Below are 19,101 nucleotides of genomic sequence, written 5' to 3' on the forward strand. Positions count from 1 at the left end.
TAGAAACTCCCATATACTTAGCCAGAAGCAGTTGAAGAACTCAGCCAGTGTTCCTGGTGTCTTTAAGCAGCCATTTGTTATATAACACTAACATGCTGAGGAAGTACAAAAAGTTAAATTACCCCAGTCCATTCAGAGCAAGAATGCTCAAGAGACTAGCTTTCCCACAACACAGCTGTGGAGAGAAAAGCATAGTCCTTACCAACTCTCACCAATGAGCATGCCACAGACTCCAGCCAGCTCTAGCATGTACAGAATTGAGTAAGCAGTACCACAACCAATTGTTTTACTCCAGTATAATGTTAAAATTTGCAGCCATATTGACACTCTATTTCACCATACTGACATATATTCACAAGTCAACTGCCTTTAAGGACAGGCTGCTAATAAATAGCTCTACGCACCACTTAAAGTTCAGAATGCCATAGGATTAAACATGGGCTTTTGGGGGCACGTAACAATTCATGAATTGGGTATAATGTGCCTACCTCTGCCACCTTTCATTAAACATTTTTAACGCAAGCAAAAGAGCTCAAATACCGTCTCTTAACAAGCTATTATGGGAACATAAATATGCAATTAGGCCTTAGAGCCATGAAGTCAGGCTAAAGGACTTTTATCTTTAGCAATACTGCTTAAGAATGGGAATAGGCACAGAAAATTCCTGAACATTATAAATTAGTAAAACAAAGTCCTGTAAGAAGGACGCCTGGCTGGCTCGGATAGTGGAGCATGCAACTCTTGATCTCAGTGTTGCGAGCTTGAGCCCCATGCTGGGTATAGCGATTACTTAAAAATAAAATTAAAAAAAAAAAAAAATTCCTCTAAGAACCAGTTACAAGTTAACTGACCTCTATAGCAAACAGTTTTTATCAAATGAATCACTTTTCCCCTGTTGACCATATAATTTAGTGCTTCTGAAATAAATACCCACCATCATACACCATTATCTTTCTGTACCCGAATTTCCAAGTTATCTGTATACTTAGTACTCTGTCAGACTAGATGGGTGGTTTTATTAATTCTGACAATGAGGCCCATTCTCAAGACAGATGAGGTAAATCTATGAAAACAAACATTTTACCTTCCTAATTTGTAGGAAAAATTGACAAAATGTGTATTGTTAGTCTGTATTCTTAAATAATCTGGTATCTGTTCCTACTCATACCAGAATGCCAGGTGACATCTGATTAGATTAAAATCTTACTGAGTTTTACATCAAATTTTTAAAATAAAATTCTTATGATAATCTGAGAAAAATACTTGTTTCCCTTGAGAAATCTGTACTACCTTCATGGAATGGTGAAAAGAAAGTTATGTTAATGAGAAAGCCATTACTTTAAAACAACACTTTCCAACCTGGTAACCTATACCCAGGTATTAATGGGAATGCCCTGATGTCCTCAGTGAAGTGATCTGTTAAAATGGAATCTTCTTTGTAGCATGCCTATTACCATCCTTTGGAAAAATGGATACACAGCTTTATACCATTTCTCTGATTTGTAGCCTGTTCAAAAGTTAAGGGCACAGAACAGCGCAAAGAAGAAAAATTCCTCTTAGAGACAAAGTAAAGACAATCTGCTGATTCTCTGGTTATTCTAGCCCTTCCAGGGGATTAAGTCAGGTAAACACTACAGATTGGCCAATACAGTATGGCCAAGCTCTGTGCCCACAATTTAAAAACTCTGTTCACTTACCAATCATATCTAGCATAACACTTATAAAACAACAGACCAATTATCTTTATTAGGGATATGGACAGCCTGAGAGGCGGTAAGAAATGGGATTTTAAGAGAAAACCTCTGGGGTGCCTGGCTGGCTCAGTCAGTAGAGCATGTGACTCTTGTTCTGAGGGTTATGGGTTCGAGCCCCACATTGGGTATAGAGATTACTTAAAAATAAAATTACAAAAAAAAAAAAAAAAAAGATTTGAGAGAGAAAACCACTTATAAGATTTTTGCAGGCTAGTGCTGCCACATAAAGTGGAACAGAGAACAGAGAATACAAGTTTAGGCCTTAGGGGCGCCTGGGTGGCTCAGTCGTTAAGCATCTGCCTTCGGCTCAAGTCATGGTCTCAGGGTCCTGGGATCAAGCCCCTCATCGGGCTCCCTGCTCTGCGGGGAGCCTGCTTCTCCCTCTCCCACTCCCCCTGCTTGTGTTCCCTCTCTCGCTGTGTCTCTGTCAAATAAATAAATAAAATCTATTTTAAAAAAATTTTTATTTATTTGACAGAAAGATAGCGAGAGTAGGAATATAAGCAGGGGGAGCGGGAGAGGGAGAAGCAGGCTTCCTACCGAGCAGGGAGCCCAATGTAGGACTCGATCCCAGGACCCTGGGATCATGACCTGAGCCGAAGGCAGACGCTTAACGACTAAGCCACACAGGCTCCCCTAAATAAAATTAAAAAAAAAAAAAAAAAAAAAAGTTTAGGCCTTGGAGCCAGAAGGTTTGGGTACCTCAGCCCTCCCCGTATTGGTTGTGTGACCAGGGCAAATTACTTAAGCTCTTTCTGCCATTTCTTCATTTGTAAAATATGGAAAACTGTATCTTCTTTATGAGTAGCACCGTACCCAGGGCACATACTAAAAAAAAAATGCAACTGATGACTCCTAGGCTTTTATAAGTACTTTAAAAAGAGTGACCAGAGGGGCGCCTGGGTGGCACAGTCATTTAAGAATCTGACTCTTGGGGCGCCTGGGTGGCTCAGCTGGTTAAGCGACTGCCTTCGGCTCAGGTCATGATCCTGGAGTCCCGGGATCGAGTCCCACGTCAGGCTCCCTGCTCAGCATGGAGTCTGCCTCTCTCTGACCCTCCCCCCTCTCATGCTCTCTATCTCATTCTCTCTCTCAAATAAATAAATAAAATCTTAAAAAAAATAATAATAATCTGACTCTTGGTTTCGGCTCAGGTCATGATCCCAGGGTCATGAGACCAAGCCCCACATCGGGCTCTGTGCTGAGCGCAGAATCTGCTAAAGTTCCTCCCTGCCTCACTCTCTCTCTCAAATAAATAAATCTTTAAAAAAATAGTGACCAGGGTGCCTGGGTGGCTCAGTTGGTTAAGCAACTGCCTTCGGCTCAGGTCATGATCCTGGAGTCCCGGGATCGAGTCCCACATCGGGCTCCCTGCTCAGCGAGGAGCCTGCTTCTCCCTCTGACCCTCCCCCCTCTCATGTACTCTCTCTCATTCTCGCTCTCTCAAATAAATAAATAAATCTTAAAAAAAAAAAAAAAAGTGACCAAAAAGTTTCTGATAAGAGGTGGGTTAAGGGAGGAAATAAAAAGTCACCTTCCTCACTGTGAGGTAGGCTTGGGAAGAACATACATTCATGTCAGATCTAGGGTCTGATTCTAGTTCTATGACTTAGTGTTTGACCCTAAACAAGTAACAGAACCCCTAAGCCTCAATTTCCTCATGGCTCTAAGTGGAGTAATATTACCTACTACATAGTATTATTTTGGAATCAAAAATAATGTATGTGGGGGCGCCTGGGTGGCTCAGTTGTTAAACGTCTGCCTTCGGCTCAGGTCCTAGGATCGAGCCTGCATCTGACTCCATGATCCGCGGGGAGCCTGCTTCTCCCTCTCCCACTCCCCCTGCTTATGTTCCCTCTCTCTGTCAAATAAATTAAAAAAAAAAAAAAAGTATGTGGGAGAGCTGTAACAATGTTGCTTTATGATCCAACTGAATAGTTTTTGAACTGGAGAAATAGGACCTCTCTACTGTAGCTTATTATTCAAAGTCCAACTTAAAAGAGCCAGCAGAACTTCTCACTAACTTTGCACTATCATTAATTTTAAGACATGGTAGTTTTTTAAAAACTGAAGAATTCAGTCCTGTGCTTTTTCCATAAAGAACTCCTAAAACCCAACAAGCAGCCCAATAGTGCTACCATTTAGCCAATTCACTTCTAGTTACCATGCCTACGCTGGCTGGAGTACAAGGACCTGCACATAGGTAGAATGTAGTTTACCAGAATGAGCTGCAAATACTGATAGTGGGTCTTTGAAAATCTAAAACTAAACAGAACTCTTAGTCTGTCAATTATACAAAGTGATAACTATTAACTAAAATATACCTGTGGTTATTAATACCAACATTAGATGAGCCTTACAGACAGTAGAATCCTCAAATGATAGTACAACTCAAGTCAGACGTGCCAATTATGTAACTGCTAATTAGAGGCTTATACATCTTGATGGAATTGAATCAAAATTAGACCAATAATACTACGCAAAGCATCCACACTTTATAACGTTCTAAGTAACAAAACCTTCAGTTTAGCAGCCAAAGCAAGCATGAAATGAGGGGGAAAGCAGCAAGAGGGCTAATGGTTAAGTTTTTTGTTATCTTTTGGAGGGGGCTAATTTAAAACTAATGTAAATAAGCCTCTAAACACTTCCTGAAGACTAAAAGTAAAAGAGGGTCATCAGAATTCTTTCACTGTGATTAACTGCCTTCATTTAAATGGCATGCCTGCTTAAGTGTACCAATTCACTGGATTCTACTGCTCTAATCCTGCTTCCTAAAGCAGAGAATAGGAACCATGTGAACAGTAAATTAAATAATCCAGAGGCATGCAAGTGAACATCCATTCAGCATTCTCTGCCAGCCTAGCCCACTATTTCCCTACCTACCCCACCAGCCCCCATCCACCTCTATTGGCTAGTATGGTACAAGTTACTGATAGCTAGCCAAGTCTCAGAAATCACAGAGAAGGCCTATTTTGCAGTTAGTAAAAGCGTTAGTTTATAAGCCAGCTGAAGACTTGCTTTTGATTTAACTTGCTCAACTTATCACAATCTTCTTAAACTATCCCCATTTTCATTTAGCCCTTTCCTAATCCAAAGGCAGACGGAAAATCCTGAATGGAAGGCTGACTTTTACCCATGATTAGTGTGAGTCAAATCCAGAAATGTACTCCACCCACTGCAGCTCTTGCATATCCCGGTTACCTTCACCCTCTTTCATCTGTTCTTCTCTCTCTTGTGTTTCTTCATTAGCAGCTATCTTAACTTTGTCTTCAGGGGATTTCTCAGTAGCCCCCCGGGCTACCTTGGTCTCAACCCCATCTCCAGCTGCCTCAGACTCTTCTATGGGCAGCTTAGTCTCCTCCTGGCTAGGAACCAACTCTGCCCTGACTTTCTCCTCTAGTCCTGAGCCATCTTTTGTTTCTGTCAGTCCTTCTGCATTAGTCTGTTGTTCAACAGGAGTCTGACCTCCTGCAGCTGACAGTCCATTGACTGTACCATCCTTAGGGAGAACTGTGGCTTCCTGCCCAGGCTTCTCAGAGACTTCTGACCCAGCTTCTGCAGCTGAGGCCTCTGCAGCCTCTGTTGTCACCTCTGGTGACTCTTCAGCAGGAGGCACTTCTTGCCCTACCAGCTGCTCAAGAACAGCCTTTCCTGGCTCATTTTCAGAGGCAGCTACCTGCTCCTTTGGCTCATGCCCACCCATATCCACTGGCTTGACTGTTGAATCTATAGGCTCTGCTTCTGCCTCCACTGCAGTACTCTGCTTTTCGAGAGTTGTAACAGGCTGCTCTCCTGAAGCTTCTTTTGGCTTCTCCTCTATGCTCACAATTACTTCTCCCTGCTTCTCCTGACCTCCTTTTTCTCTGCATTCTTCTTGGACATCAGTTCCACAAACTGATTTTCCTTCCCCAGCATGTGGTACTTCCTGTTCTGGCTTCCCAGAAGTGACCTTGGCTTCATTCAGTCCTTCTGGTGCTGCTATTTCTTTTGCCTCAGTGGTTTCAGTTAACTGATCTGGAGTGGATTCAACTTTTTCCTGTAGTTCCTCTGCAGGCTCACTTATATCCATGTCTTCTCTTCCACCCTTCTCCATTTCAGTCTCCTGCTCTTTATCAATTTCAGGCTTTACCAGAGACTGGTCTTCTGGTTTTTTTGCTTCTTCTTTTTCTCCCATGGCGTCATAAACCTGTTCTCTCAACTCTTCCCTTGCTTCCTCTACATGGTTAAAGAACATGAAGCATAAACATGTCTTCGAATTTAGTGATCAAGGCATAAATGGAAACTAAAAATACATTCCCTTTAAAACCTCAAACAGCCTGGCTTAAATTTTAGCAGTTGGCCTAAAAATTATCTGTCCCCTTGAGAAAAAGCAAAGGGAAAAGTCCCAGATAGCAGAGCAACTTATTGCAAAGGAAACCCAAGCTCCTTAAGTGAGATACTGTTTTACTTGAGCATTCTGATTATGTTAAGAGATGCCAAGCTTTATGCTCTCCTCTAAACATTATAAACCTCCATCTAATATGTAAAAACTCTAGTAGCTAAACTCCACTTAGAATTTAACATTTAATTTTCTTAGACACAAAAAATGTAAAAAGACTCCAAAAGCACTGCTATTAAAATAACTGAGCTGCACAGACTTAAAATTTGCATTAAAAAGTATTTAAGTTTGTTAGGTATTTAAAATAACAATTTAAATAACCACATTTATTGGGGAAATTAAGTTTTCCTTTTATAAAAGCCTGCTCTCAGTTTCAGTAATTGGCTATCTCCACTGTAGTCTCCACCAGATGCATGTATCACCCCAGACAACTTAGGAGAGACCATCCAGGATAGGGAGAGCCCTAGTCCCATCACTTGTACACAAGAAATATACGTCGCATCTCCTGAATGTCACAGGCAACTCCACATACCATCTATGTTATCATTATTTTCTACCAGAGATTCGTCTTCTGTTTTTTCTCCTTCCTCCTCTTCCACATGCACACCTTCCAGGGCATTTCCCAACACACCATTCTCCATTCTAGGAGAACAAAAGGAGAAAGCACTAAAGGTATGATGGCTAGAACCTAACAGTTTTTCTAAGACCGAAAAGCAATCAAGTGCAGAGATTATAAACTTTAAGTATTCATGGAAGAAAAGCAGTGATCAAAACTAATATAAATTAAGGCAGTAAGAGCACTGAAAGAAAAAAGCATACCCTTCATCCCACCACCTAAAAAGCACTAATGACTCTTGTCAAAAGGGTAAGATCAATATATATTCGCTTTACAATAGGGCGATAATATTTCCCAAGCTTCGCATCCACCCATATTTCTTTAGTTGGCTTTAAAACATTCTGGAAAGACTTTCATGACAAATCAGGATGATCTACAAAATTAGAAAACTTACCAGAACTGAGAGTAAATGAGCAACAAAACATTTGCTAGTTCGTGTACCCTCAAAATATTTTGTTCTCGTTAATAAACTCCAGTGGAAAATACACAACAACTTTCCAATAGTTAAGACTACTGGTTTTGGGGCACCTGAGTGGCTCAATCATTAAACATCTGCCTTCAGCTCAGGTGGTGATCCTAGGGTCCTGGGATCAAGCCCTACATTGGGCTCCCTACTCAGCACAGGGAGCCTGCTTCTCCCTCTCCCACTCCCCCTGCTTGTGTTCCCTCTCTCACGGTGTCTGTCAAAAAACCCAAAATCTTAAAAAAAAAAAAAAAAAAAAAAGACCACTGGTTTTATTTACTAGACATTTTCATATGCTACTGTTTACAAACCGTCCTTCATTAAGTCCTTGTTAAGGATGACTGTTTTGTGCCAAGAGTGCTTTTAAAAGTTCTCTCTCTTATATTGGACTTTATGGTCCAAAAATAAATTATGACCATTCACTAACAGAAAAGAACTCTTCTCCTAAAGACCCCAAAAGATGGGGCGCCTGGGTGGCTAAGTCGTTGAGTCTGCCTTCGGCTCAGGTCATGATCCCAGGGTCCTGGGATCGAGCCCCGCATCGGGCTCCCTGCTCAGCGGGAAGCCTGCTTCTCCCTCTCCCACTCCCCCTGCTTGTGTTCCCTCTCTCGCTGTGTGTCTCTCTCTCAAATAAATAAATAAAATCTTAAAAAAAAAAAAAAAGACCCCAAAAGTTAAAAAAGCGTAAGTTTAATCTACATCAAGTGCCTTCCAAAACTTCCATCAATATTTCATGTTCCTTCTAAACCCCCCTTCTTAGTAAAAGCAGACTCACCCAGATCATATGAATCGCAAAGCTAGTAAATAATCTTGGAAAGCAAAGAAACTTATTAAAGTTTTAAATAGACCATTAATGTGATACAAAACACCCTACTTAAAAACAAGTCAGACTGTTGATTTCGGCTCAGGTTATGATCTCAGGGTTGTGAGATGGAGCCCCACATCAGGCTCCAAGCTCAACAGGGAATTTCTGCCGAAGGATTCTCCCCCTCTCCCTCCAGCACCCCCCGCCTCCGCTCGATCTCTCTCAAATAAATAAACCTTTAAAGAAACAAAACAAAAAACAAAACAAAAACCCCTGCGGCTTGAAAGACGTACCTTGCCAACTCCAGAAGTGATTTCCCATAGTAAAAGAAGGCTTCTCCACACTCATTAGCAGTCTCTCCATACTTCTTACCTCTACAAAGAGAATAAACATCTAATAAGACCTGAATTAACATTTAATCAAAAATACTTATTTCTAGTTCTCTGAATTATAAAATGATATTTCTTCAGTGACACATCCTTCTAGGAAACCAATACTCCCCTCTCTTCTTGCTTTCAAGTCAAGTTCAAAGGGACTTTAAAAAACAATGTATGGGGCACCTGGGTGACTCAGTTAAGGGTCCGACCCTTGATCTCAGCTCAGGTCTTGATCTCAGGGCCGTGAGTTCAAAACCCCACATTGCGGGGTGCCTGGGTGGCTGAGTCGTCTGACTTCGGCTCACGTCATCTCAGGGTCCTGAGATTGAGCCCTATATCAGGTTCTGCGCTCAGCGGGGAATCTGCTTTTCCTCTCCCTCTGCCCCTCCTCCCGCTCCTGCTCCCTCTCTCTCTCTCAAATAAATAAAATCTTTAAAAACAAACAAGGGGGGGTTCACCTGTGTGGCTCAATCGCTAATGATCCCAGAGTCCTGGGATCGAGCCCCGCATTGGGATCCCTGCTCAGCGGGAAGCCTGCTTCTCCCTCTCCCTCTGCTGCTCCCCCTGCTTGTGTTCCTGCTCTAGCTCTCTCTGTCAAATAAATAAAATCTTAAAAAAAAAAAAAAAAACAAGGGGCGCCTGGGTGGCTCCAGTTAAGTGTCTGCCTTCAGCTCAGTCATGATCCCAGGGTCCCAGGATCGAGCCCCACACCGCATCGGGCTCTCTGCTCAGCAGGGAGCCTGCTTCTCCCTCTCCCTCTGCCTGCTGCTCTGCCTACTTGTGTGCCCTGTGAAATAAATAAATAAAATCTCTTAAAAACAAACAAACATAGCCCCATGTTGGGCTCCAAGCTGAGCATGAAGCCTACTTTAAAAAAAAAAAAGCATGTGGGTGCGTGCACCCGCGCACACACACACAATGTATGAAGTTAATATATTACCTGGTCTTTCTCTCTCTTTCTATATATATATATTCCAAGTGATAACAATTTGCTGCAGTTATAGTATATAATCTCAGAGCCAAACTACATTAATAGGTATTTCTCCTGCTATAACATGAATGTCAGTACAGGCCAGAACAGTTAAAGGACCTTTGGCAGGGACCTAAAGGATGAATGAGGTATATGGAAAGACATCATGTTATTAGATGTAAGAACTTATTCTCTGGAGTCAGACTGCCTGTGTTTGAATCCCACCTCTAAACCTTAACTAGCTGTATAAACTTTATACTCAGTGCCTTAGGTTTCTCATCTATAAAATAGAAATGTTAAGAACTGTTCAAAGATCTAAGAATTGGGCTTGAGAACCGAGCGGAGCTGGTTGAGCCTTCAAAGTCCTAAAACGCGCGGCCGTGGGTTCGGGGTTTATTGATTGAATTCCGCCGGCACGGGAGCCTCTGCAGAGAGAGAGCGCAAGAGATGGACATGGACAAACGGATTCATTTAGAGCTGCGGAACAGGACGCCCTCTGATGTGAAAGAGCTCGTCCTGGACAACTGCCCATCAATCGAAGGCAAAATCGAAGGCCTCACAGATGAATTTGAGGAACTGGAGTTCTTAAGTACAATCAACGTAGGCCTCACCTCAGTCGCAAACTTACCAAAGTTAAACAAACTTAAGAAGCTTGAACTAAGCAATAACAGAATCTCAGGGGGCCTGGAAGTATTGGCAGAAAAGTGTCCGAACCTCACGCATCTAAATTTAAGTGGCAACAAAATTAAAGACCTCAGCACAATAGAGCCACTGAAAAAGTTAGAAAACCTCAAGAGCTTAGACCTTTTCAATTGTGAGGTAACCAACCTGAACGACTACCGAGAAAATGTGTTCAAGCTCCTCCCGCAGCTCACGTATCTCGATGGCTACGACCGGGACGACAAGGAGGCCCCTGACTCGGATGCCGAGGGCTACGTGGAGGGCCTGGATGACGATGAGGAGGATGAGGATGAGTATGACGAAGATGCTCAGGTAGTGGAAGATGAGAAGGATGAAGAGGAAGAGGAGGAAGGAGAAGAGGAGGATGTGAGTGGAGAAGAGGAGGAGGATGAAGAGGGTTATAATGACGGGGAAGTGGACGATGAAGAAGATGGTGGTGAAGAAGAAAGGGGTCAGAAGCGAATACGAGAACCTGAAGATGAGGGAGAAGACAATGACTAAGTGGAATAACCTATTTTGAAAAATTCCTATTGTGATTTGACTGTTTTTACCCATACCCCCCCTGAAATCCCGCCCCCCGAAACTTATTTTTTTCTGATTGTAACGCTGCTGTGGGAACGAGAGGGGAAAAGTGTCCTGGGGCTTGTGGGGGGAGGGAGGGCGGGAGGGAGCGGAATAAAGTACTATTTTTACTGCCAAAAAAAACAAAAAAAAACAAAAAAAGATCTAAGAATTGAATAATAATGCCTGTGAAAGTATTTAAAACAATGCTTAGAAATACAAACAGCACTATACCTAAGTTTTAGCTATTAATATCTAGACAGGAAAGAGGGAAAGAGAAACAAATCACAAGTGTGATAAATGGAAAGGAGGAGGTATACTTTACATAGAGTAAGGAGAGTAGTTTTCATGAAGGAAAGGACTGGAAGAAGTCATGCAAAGTCAGGCCAGCTAATGGCCTTTACCGCCTAGTAAGAATAACTAGAGAAACTAAGCACAAAGTATTATGAGGGTCATGTTAAGTATAATCTACTAGATTAGAATAATGCATCTCAAATTTTCCCCCTAAATATCCTTAAATGCAGGACAGTGAAAATACTGATCTCTAGATACCTGGTAAGAAAATAAGCTAAGAAGTATGTTTCTGGTTATTCTTAAAAACTTAGATTTTAGGGGCGCCTGGGTGGCTTAGTTGTTAAGCGTCTGCCTTCGGCTCAGGTCATGATCCCGGGGTCCTGGGATCCAGCCCCGCCATCGGGCTCCCTGCTCCGCAGGAAATCTGCTTCTCCCTCTCCCACTCCCCCTGCTTGTGTTCCCTCTCTCGCTGTGTCTCTGTCAAATTAAAAAAAAAAAAAAAAAAAAAGTCCCAGAACAAAGTAGGATGAGTTGGTCACCCTAATTACTGGTGACTGAAAAACAAACTACCTCACTCAGGAAAAGAAAAAAGTGAGAATACGCGGTGATATGCAAGTCTTATCGTTAGTTACAGGAATAAACTTGCACATGAAAAGCATCCAATTTTTTAAAACTCCACCCCCACCCAAAAGACAACCTTTTAACAAACAATATAGCACATCATAGCAAAACACAGTACTTACAAAAGACTAGCTGCTTCCTGGAATGCATTGACAGCTGCTGGAATATCCCCCATCACCAGATGTTTCTGTCCTAAACCCAACAGTTTCTTAGCTTCATTATCCACATCCAGACTGCAAGAAAAGTGGTATTTTTCAAATGTCAAATACTTTTTAAAATCAACGTTTTTTAAATACCTGTTACATTTATAAACCATTGTATTTTAACTTCTTTAAACCTTTGACCACTCCAGCAAGGTTAAGCTAACTCACATTTATCACTATAAAAGCAAAAGAAATCATAAAGCAACATTCAAGAGCTTTACTGGATTTTCTTTAAAAGGTTTATCTACTCACAAAGCCTATATTGTATGTTACTACAAATATTTGCTAATTAAGCAACAAAAAAAAATCATGAAAGAACCATATATTCATACAGCAAGTTATACTACCTCTAAGAAAAATAAATCAAGAAACATATAGGTGGGGGCGCCTGGGTGGCTCAGTCGTTAAGTGTCTGCCTTCAGCTCAGGTCATGATCCCAGGATCCTGGGATCAAGCCCTGCATCGGGCTCCCTGCTCCACAGGAAGCCTGCCTCTCCCTCTCCCCCAACTTGTGTTCCCTCTCTCACCGTGTCTCTCTCTGTCAAATAAATAAAATCTTAAAATACAAAACAAAACAAAAACAAAGAAAAGAAACATTTAGGTAGACAGGGCAAGACAGTGATCTCAATATAATATGTGGAATTGACATAAATAAACGCAAATAGATAAAATGGAACAGAGTACAAAAACAGATCCACACATACAACCACTTGAAATTTTGACAAAGGTACCGAGACAATTCAATGGGGAAAGAATAATCTTTTCAACAAATGGTGCTGGAATAATTGGATATCCACATGCAAAAAAGTAAACCTCAACCTTATTATCACACCACATACAAAAATTAACTTCAAGTGGATTATAGACTTTAATATTTATTTATTTGTCAGAGAGAAAGAGAGAGCACAAGCAGGGAAGCAGTGGGGGCCCAAGGCAGAGAGAGAAGCAGGCTCCCCACTGAGCAGAGAGCCCGATGCTGGGCTCGATCCCAGGACCCTGGGATTGTGACCTAAGCCAAAGACAGGTATCCCTGGATTATAGACTGAAAACCATAAAACTGGGGCACCTAGCTGGCTCAGTCTATAGAGCATGAGACTCTTAATCTCAGGATTGTTGAGTTTAAGACCCACATTGGCTGTAGAGATAACTTTTTTTTTTTTTGTAGAGCTAACTTTTAAAAATATATATATAGGGGTGCCTGGGTGGCTCAGTTAAGTGTCCAGCTACTCTTGGTTTCAACTCAGGTCATCATTTCATGGGTTGTGGGATCCAGCCCCAAGACAGGCTCCATGCTCAGTGGGGAGTCGGCTTGAGGATTCTTTCCCTCTGCCCCTCCCCACCACTGGTATGCTCGTACTCTCTCCCCCAAATAAATAAATCTTCGTGTGTGTGTGTGTGTGTGTGTGTGTGAGAGAGAGTGAATAGCATATATATGTATATATGCATTTACAAAAAATAGTCAATAAAAACCTGCAGATATTCTGCAGAAGAAGGAATAAACAGAATTTAGAATAGTGATTGTCAAGCTAAGTGAACTTAGGAATTATCAGGAAGTTTTTTTAAAAAAACACACAAGCCTGAATTCTACCTCAAGCTTAACAAATAAAATCTCTAGGGATGCAACCCATAAATCTACCTTTTGGATAAGCATCCTAGTTAACTATTATGCGTACCTCAGGTTCAGAACCATAGTCATATCAAGAGGGGAAGTTATGTGGAAGTAGATGTGGGCACAATATAAAATTTAAAACTTTTAAACTAGAATAACATAAAATTGAAAATGGCAACCTTACAAAATAGAGATCTAAATCAGTAGAAGTATTCAAAGAAAGAATAGGTTAGCATTTGCCAGGCATTTAACGAATAAGGAGCAGAACTTTCAATTCTAATATTTTAATCAAATGTGAAAAACCTGGAGACATCATTGTCAGGACTCCATACTTTAAATTACAGACAAGTACCTCAATATTCAGTCTTTTTTTTTCCCCCCAAGATTTTATTTATTTGACAGAGAGAGACACAGCGAGAGGGAACACAAGCAGGGGGAGTGGGAGAGGGAGCAGCAGGCTTCCCATGGAGCAGGGAGCCTGACCCGGGGCTCCTGACCTGAGCCGAAAGCAGACGTTTAACGACTGAGCCACCCAGGCGCCCCCTCAATATTCAGTCTTAACTGTTATCTATCAAAAATAATAGTGCCCTGGGCGCCTGGGTGGCTCAGTTGGTTAAGCGACTGCCTTCGGCTCAGGTCATGATCCTGGAGTCCCGGGATCAAGTCCCGCATCGGGCTTCCTGCTCGGCAGGGAGTCTGCTTCTCCCTCTGACCCTCCTCCCTCTCCTGCTCTCTGTCTCTCATTCTCTCTCTCTCAAATAAATAAATAAAATCTTTATAATAATAATAATGCTGCCCTTTGGGGCGCCTAAGTGGCTCAGTCAGTTAAGTCTGCCTTCGGCTCAAGTCACAATTCCAGGGTTCTGGGATTGAGCCCTACCTCAGGCTCCCTGCTCAGCAGGGAATGTGCTTCTCCCTCCCATCTGCCCACCACTCCCCTGCTTGTGCTTCCTCTCTCTATCAAATAAATAAAGCAAATCTTTAAATAAATAAATAAATAAATAAAATACTGCCTTTAAATTATATAGTTCTTAGTTTATGTTCCAGATATAAATCTAATTACTCTGTAAATAATCTTACCTCTCCACTTTATCTGCAGAGGTAGAAGGAGCAGGAGCATCTTCTTCAATCCTGTAATGAAAAATTAAGGGAAAAATAATTAAAAGGAAGGCCATTTTAAGCCTGGAAATTAAATAAAGAAAAATATAAAGCCATAATAGAGCTACCATTTATTAAATGCCCGATAAGATATAAAGATCTTAAAAGTGATATAATATATACTATTGGAGCCTGTATATATATATATGTGTGTGTATATATATATATACACATATATATGTATATACATATATAATCAAATTTAATCTTTAATCATTCAAGTATCTGTTATAAATGCCTATTTGCTAGGCATGAGATATACTACAGTGAACAAAACAGTCACATCCTAGCTTTGAGTTTATGATCAGTCACACCCTCTCTAAAATAAATCTTTCGTAAAAATTTTTTTAAATTGGTAAACAAAGTGAGAAAAATTTACAATACACTTGTATTTGCAATTTCTTTACAATACAGTTGTACTTTAGATAGGTTTAAAGACATGGTTGATTTAAGTTACTATATGGGAATGCTATAGATTGACCCCGTGCACTTAGTATTCATTTAAATCCTTGGCATTTTGGGGGCTCTCTGCTTGGCAGGGAGTCTGCTTCTCCCTCTACCTCCTACTTGTGCTCTCTTTTCTCTCTCAAATGAATACATAAAATCTTTTAAAAATATAAATAAATAAAACAGGGCGCGCCTGGATGGTTCAGTCGTTAAGCGTCTGCCTTCAGCTCAGGTCATGATCCCAGGGTCCTGGGATGGAGCCCTACATCGGGCTCCCTGCTCTGCAGGAAGCCTGCTTCTCCCTCTCCCACTCCCCCTGCTTATGTTCCCTCTCTCGCTGTGTCTCTCTGTCAAATAAAGAAATAAAATCTAAAAAAAAAAAAAAAAAAAAATGAATGAATGAATGAATGAATAAATAAATAAAAACAGGGCTCCTGGGTGGCTCAGTTAAGCATCTGCTTTCGGCTTGGATCATGATCTCAGGGTCTGGGGATCGAGCCGCACGTGGGGCTCTCTGCTCAGCAAGAAGTCTGCTTTTCCCTCCGCCTCCCGCTTGTGCTCTCACTCTGAGTAAATAAAACCTTAAAAAAAAAAAATCCTTGTCATTTTTACCTGCCCTTTCATCACTTTTCACATATATCCCAAAGGTAATACCCAGAAAAGGACATATATCATTTGTAAATGTGCCCCCAAAGCACACCAGATCTCAAATGAGATTTGAGAATGCTGTTTGTTAATTGGTGAAATAGAGAGGGGCGCCTGGGTGGCCCAGTTGCTTAAGTGTCAGACTCTTGATTTCAGCTCAGGTCTTGATCTCAGGGTTTTGAGTTCAAGCCCTGCATTGGGCTCCACACTGAGCACAGAGCCTACTTAAAAAACAAACAAAACTGGTAAAATGGAGAAAAGTACAGTGGGGAAAGAGGCAACCTTACTACAGGTACTTTACTACCAAGTACTACTCAGAATTGGAATACATACTGCAAGAAAGAAGTATGAGAACAGAAGCTATAGAAGATAAAAGGGATCTCCTATGTGGACAATTACTGAAAACTCTCCACAAGGTTAAAAACAACACAAATAGAATGGAGTCTATTAGTTTTCTACAACTGGGCTTTCTTCTTGTTTAGCTGTAACAAATTTATGAAGAGAACACATGCAATATGTACAAAAACAAATGATCAATGAAAAAACAGCTTATTCAATTCAATAAATATTAAATCTAATAGACATTTTAATTTTAGTACCTACTGTGTGCACTGGAGACAGACAGTCTCCAACCAAACAGTTAAAAAAGCAGAGGGGACAGGGGGCATCTGTCTGGCTCAGTCGGTAGAGCAAGGGACTCTTGATCTCGGGGGTTGTGAGTTCAAGCCCCACCTTGGGTGTAGAGATCACTAAAAAAAACAAAAAAACTTAAAAAAAAAAAAAAAAAGCAGAGGGGACAGCTTGTTTAGAAACACAGAGAAAGGCAGAAGCGATTAAATGACACGTGAGGATTAACTATTCTGGAGTCTCAGTCCCAGAACATGCTTTAAAGACAAAAGTATATATTTTTTAAAGTTGTCAGTTATGGGGCACCTGGGTGGCTCAGTCGTTGAGCGTCTGCCTTCAGCTCAGGTCATGATCCCAGAGTTCTGGGATCAAGCCCGGCATCGGGCTCCCTGCTCCATGGGGAGCCTTCTCCCTCTCCCTCTGCTTGTGTTCCCTCTCTCGTTGTGTCTGTCAAATAAATAAATAAAATCTTTAAAAAAAAAAAAAAGTTGTCAGTTACTTTCAGCAGAATCCAAAATCTTCGCTTCGAACTCCTAATCCTTTTGTGAATATTATACTGGTCAACAAGTTTGATGAAAAACCCTGAAGAATGGGGAAAAAACTGGGTTGAAAATAAGCAGAGACTCCATAGCTAGAGCCACAGGGATGAAGCACAGTTTAAAAGGCAGTACACTTCAGGGGCGCCTGGGTGGCCCAGTCATTAAGCGTCCATCTGCCTTCAGCTCAGGTCGTGGTCCCAGAGTCCTGGGATCGAGTCCCGCATCGGGCTCCCTGCTCAGCGGGAAGCCTGTTTCTCCCTCCCTCCCTCCCCCACTCCCCCTGCTTGTGTTCTCTCTCGCTGTCTCTGTCAAATAAATAAATAAATAAAAATCCTTAAAAAAAAAAAATAAAAAATAAAAGGCAGTACTTCTAGCTGCAGGTAAAGCACATAATCTGCCCAGAAACCTGGAATGATGGCCTTTGATCCTTATCTACAAACACTTTCTGTAATAGCCTGTTTGTTCAAATAGCTTCACTAAGGGGTTATTTTGACCAGATTCTAACACAAGCTTCTCAAATTACCTGTGGTTAAAGGACCAGATTTTTTATTTCCAGTGTACAACAGATTTTTTTTTTAAACAATCACTCCTTGCTGTTTTTATTTTTTTTTTTTAGTAATCCCTACACCCAATATGGGGCTCAAACTCACAACCCCAAGATCAAGAGTCACATACTCCACCAACTGAGCCAGCCAGGTACCCCATCAGATGAATTTTTATTAAATAATGCTTACTCCAAATTTTTATACTTATCTCTTTGTAGACCAGTAACAAACAGTTCACAAACCACTATTAGTCTACGGACCACCAATACGAGTCTACAGACCACACAATGTGGTAGTAACATAAATGTCCAAATAGAATATAAGCACTAAAAATGCTGTATATACACGCTACAAATATTGAGGCACTCCAGTGGCAACAAAAATACACACAATGTTTTATACCCCACACAGATGAGGGGTGAGGTGCAGTACTATGTAACTTTCACTATTAGCCATGAGGGAAGTTAACAGGTACCAGATTCATCCTCCCACCTCAAACAACTAAAAAAAATGGCCAAGAACATAAAACATCAGTTTTCAAACACTGAACAGCTAGTAGCACAGGACATTGATCTAAGAAGGGAAACAAATGAGGTAAGTCCCATAACTGTCCCCAACTTACTGCTTAGAGAATTTTGTCCATAGCACAGAGGAACTCAAAAGAAGTCTGTCTCATAAAATTGAGACAAGAGTCTGGGGTTTGGAGATGCCTAGGTGGCTAGAATTTACAGAACAGAATGGAGAAAAGATAGCAAGCTCCAGATATCTGCAGAAGGTTCCCTTCAGTCTTTGACTAACTGCTGATCAGCTTCTACATGAGAAAACTACTGAGGCCTATGTAAGAGTTACTAGAAAAGCAAAGATGAAACAATCTTCAAAGATCACAAAGGGTCTAAAATAACTCACGTTCCCAATAGTCAGGGTAGAAATACCTGTACCACACGGCAAGTACCTTTTAGTAACAGAGTTAAGTTCCAGGCCTGCCTAACAAAACTTAAAGGCAATCCTCAAAAGGACTGAACTATTTCCAAGTAACTGCATCCCAACATCAAAATATATTCAATTTTTGCACTCAGCAATAAACCACACAATGTCTGATAAGTAAAAAAATTATCAGGCAAACAAAGAAGCAGGAAATTAAAATCCATAGTGAAAAAAAGGTCATCAATAGAAACAGAGGGAGAAGCAGACTCCCCGCCGAGCAGGGAGCCTGATGTGGGACTGGATCCCGAGACTCCAGGATCATGACCTGAGCCGAAGGCAGTCGCTTAACCAACTGAGCCACCCAGGCGCCCCTGCCATCATTTCTTTAAATACTTTCCTCCAGCCCTTTAAATATTTCCTTTCCCACCTCTATCCCTTCAGGGACCCCAGTCCACATGTATGTTAGTCTGCTTAGTGTTTCAGACTCATGCAGTTCTATTTTTAAAAAAGTATTTAGGGGCGCCTGGGTGGCTCAGTCGTTAAGCGTCTGCCTTCAGCTCAGGTCATGATCCCAGGGTCCTGGGATCGAGTCCCACATCGGGCTCCCTGCTCTGCGGGAAGCCTGCTTCTCCCTCTCCCACTCCCCCTGCTTGTGTTCCTGCTCTTGCTATGTCTCTCTCTGTCAAAAAAATAAAATCTTTAAAAAAAAAAAAAAAGTATTTATTGCCTGGGTGGCTCAGTCGGTTGAGCGTCTGCCTTCGGCTCAGGTCGTGGTCCCAGGGTCCTGGAATCGAGCCCCGCCCCTAAATACTTTTTTAAAAATAGAACTGCATGAGTCTGAAACACTAAGCAGACTAACATACATGTGGACTGGGGTCCCTGAA

The 19,101-nt window shown here is 41.5% G+C and overlaps 2 protein-coding genes across 4 annotated transcripts in view; one reads left to right on the top strand and one right to left on the bottom strand.

Annotated features, from left to right (window-relative positions):
* NASP (nuclear autoantigenic sperm protein) overlaps nucleotides 1-19,101 on the bottom strand; it is a 41,730-nt gene that overhangs the window by 5,017 nt on the left and 17,612 nt on the right. Inside the window, exons 3-8 of one of the 3 annotated variants that reach the window (XM_035018695.1) lie at nucleotides 16,186-16,331; nucleotides 14,413-14,463; nucleotides 11,643-11,753; nucleotides 8,310-8,390; nucleotides 6,665-6,774; nucleotides 4,956-5,969 (exon numbers count right to left, since the gene is read on the bottom strand). In XM_035018695.1, the coding sequence (XP_034874586.1) occupies nucleotides 4,956-5,969; nucleotides 6,665-6,774; nucleotides 8,310-8,390; nucleotides 11,643-11,753; nucleotides 14,413-14,463; nucleotides 16,186-16,250 (1,432 nt within the window). In that variant the 5' untranslated portion in view covers nucleotides 16,251-16,331. Of the gene's footprint in view, nucleotides 1-4,955; nucleotides 5,970-6,664; nucleotides 6,775-8,309; nucleotides 8,391-11,642; nucleotides 11,754-14,412; nucleotides 14,464-16,185; nucleotides 16,332-19,101 lie in introns of those variants that run through there. The other 2 variants (XM_035018693.1, XM_035018694.1) reach the window with 2 other exon arrangements.
* LOC118019479 (acidic leucine-rich nuclear phosphoprotein 32 family member A-like) lies at nucleotides 9,340-10,692 on the top strand. The gene has a single exon (XM_035018696.1). The coding sequence runs from the start codon at nucleotides 9,811-9,813 to the stop codon at nucleotides 10,543-10,545; it is 735 nt and encodes a 244-aa protein (XP_034874587.1). The 5' UTR covers nucleotides 9,340-9,810; the 3' UTR covers nucleotides 10,546-10,692.

This window comes from Mirounga leonina, unplaced genomic scaffold (assembly GCF_011800145.1).
Source record: "Mirounga leonina isolate KUSES-001 unplaced genomic scaffold, KU_Mleo_1.0 Mir_173, whole genome shotgun sequence".
Taxonomy (NCBI): domain Eukaryota; kingdom Metazoa; phylum Chordata; class Mammalia; order Carnivora; family Phocidae; genus Mirounga; species Mirounga leonina.

What these genes read in the sequence shown, in the direction of transcription:
- LOC118019479 (XM_035018696.1), top strand. Translation starts at nt 9,811, where the DNA reads ATGGACATGGACAAACGGATTCATTTAGAGCTGCGGAACAGGACGCCC.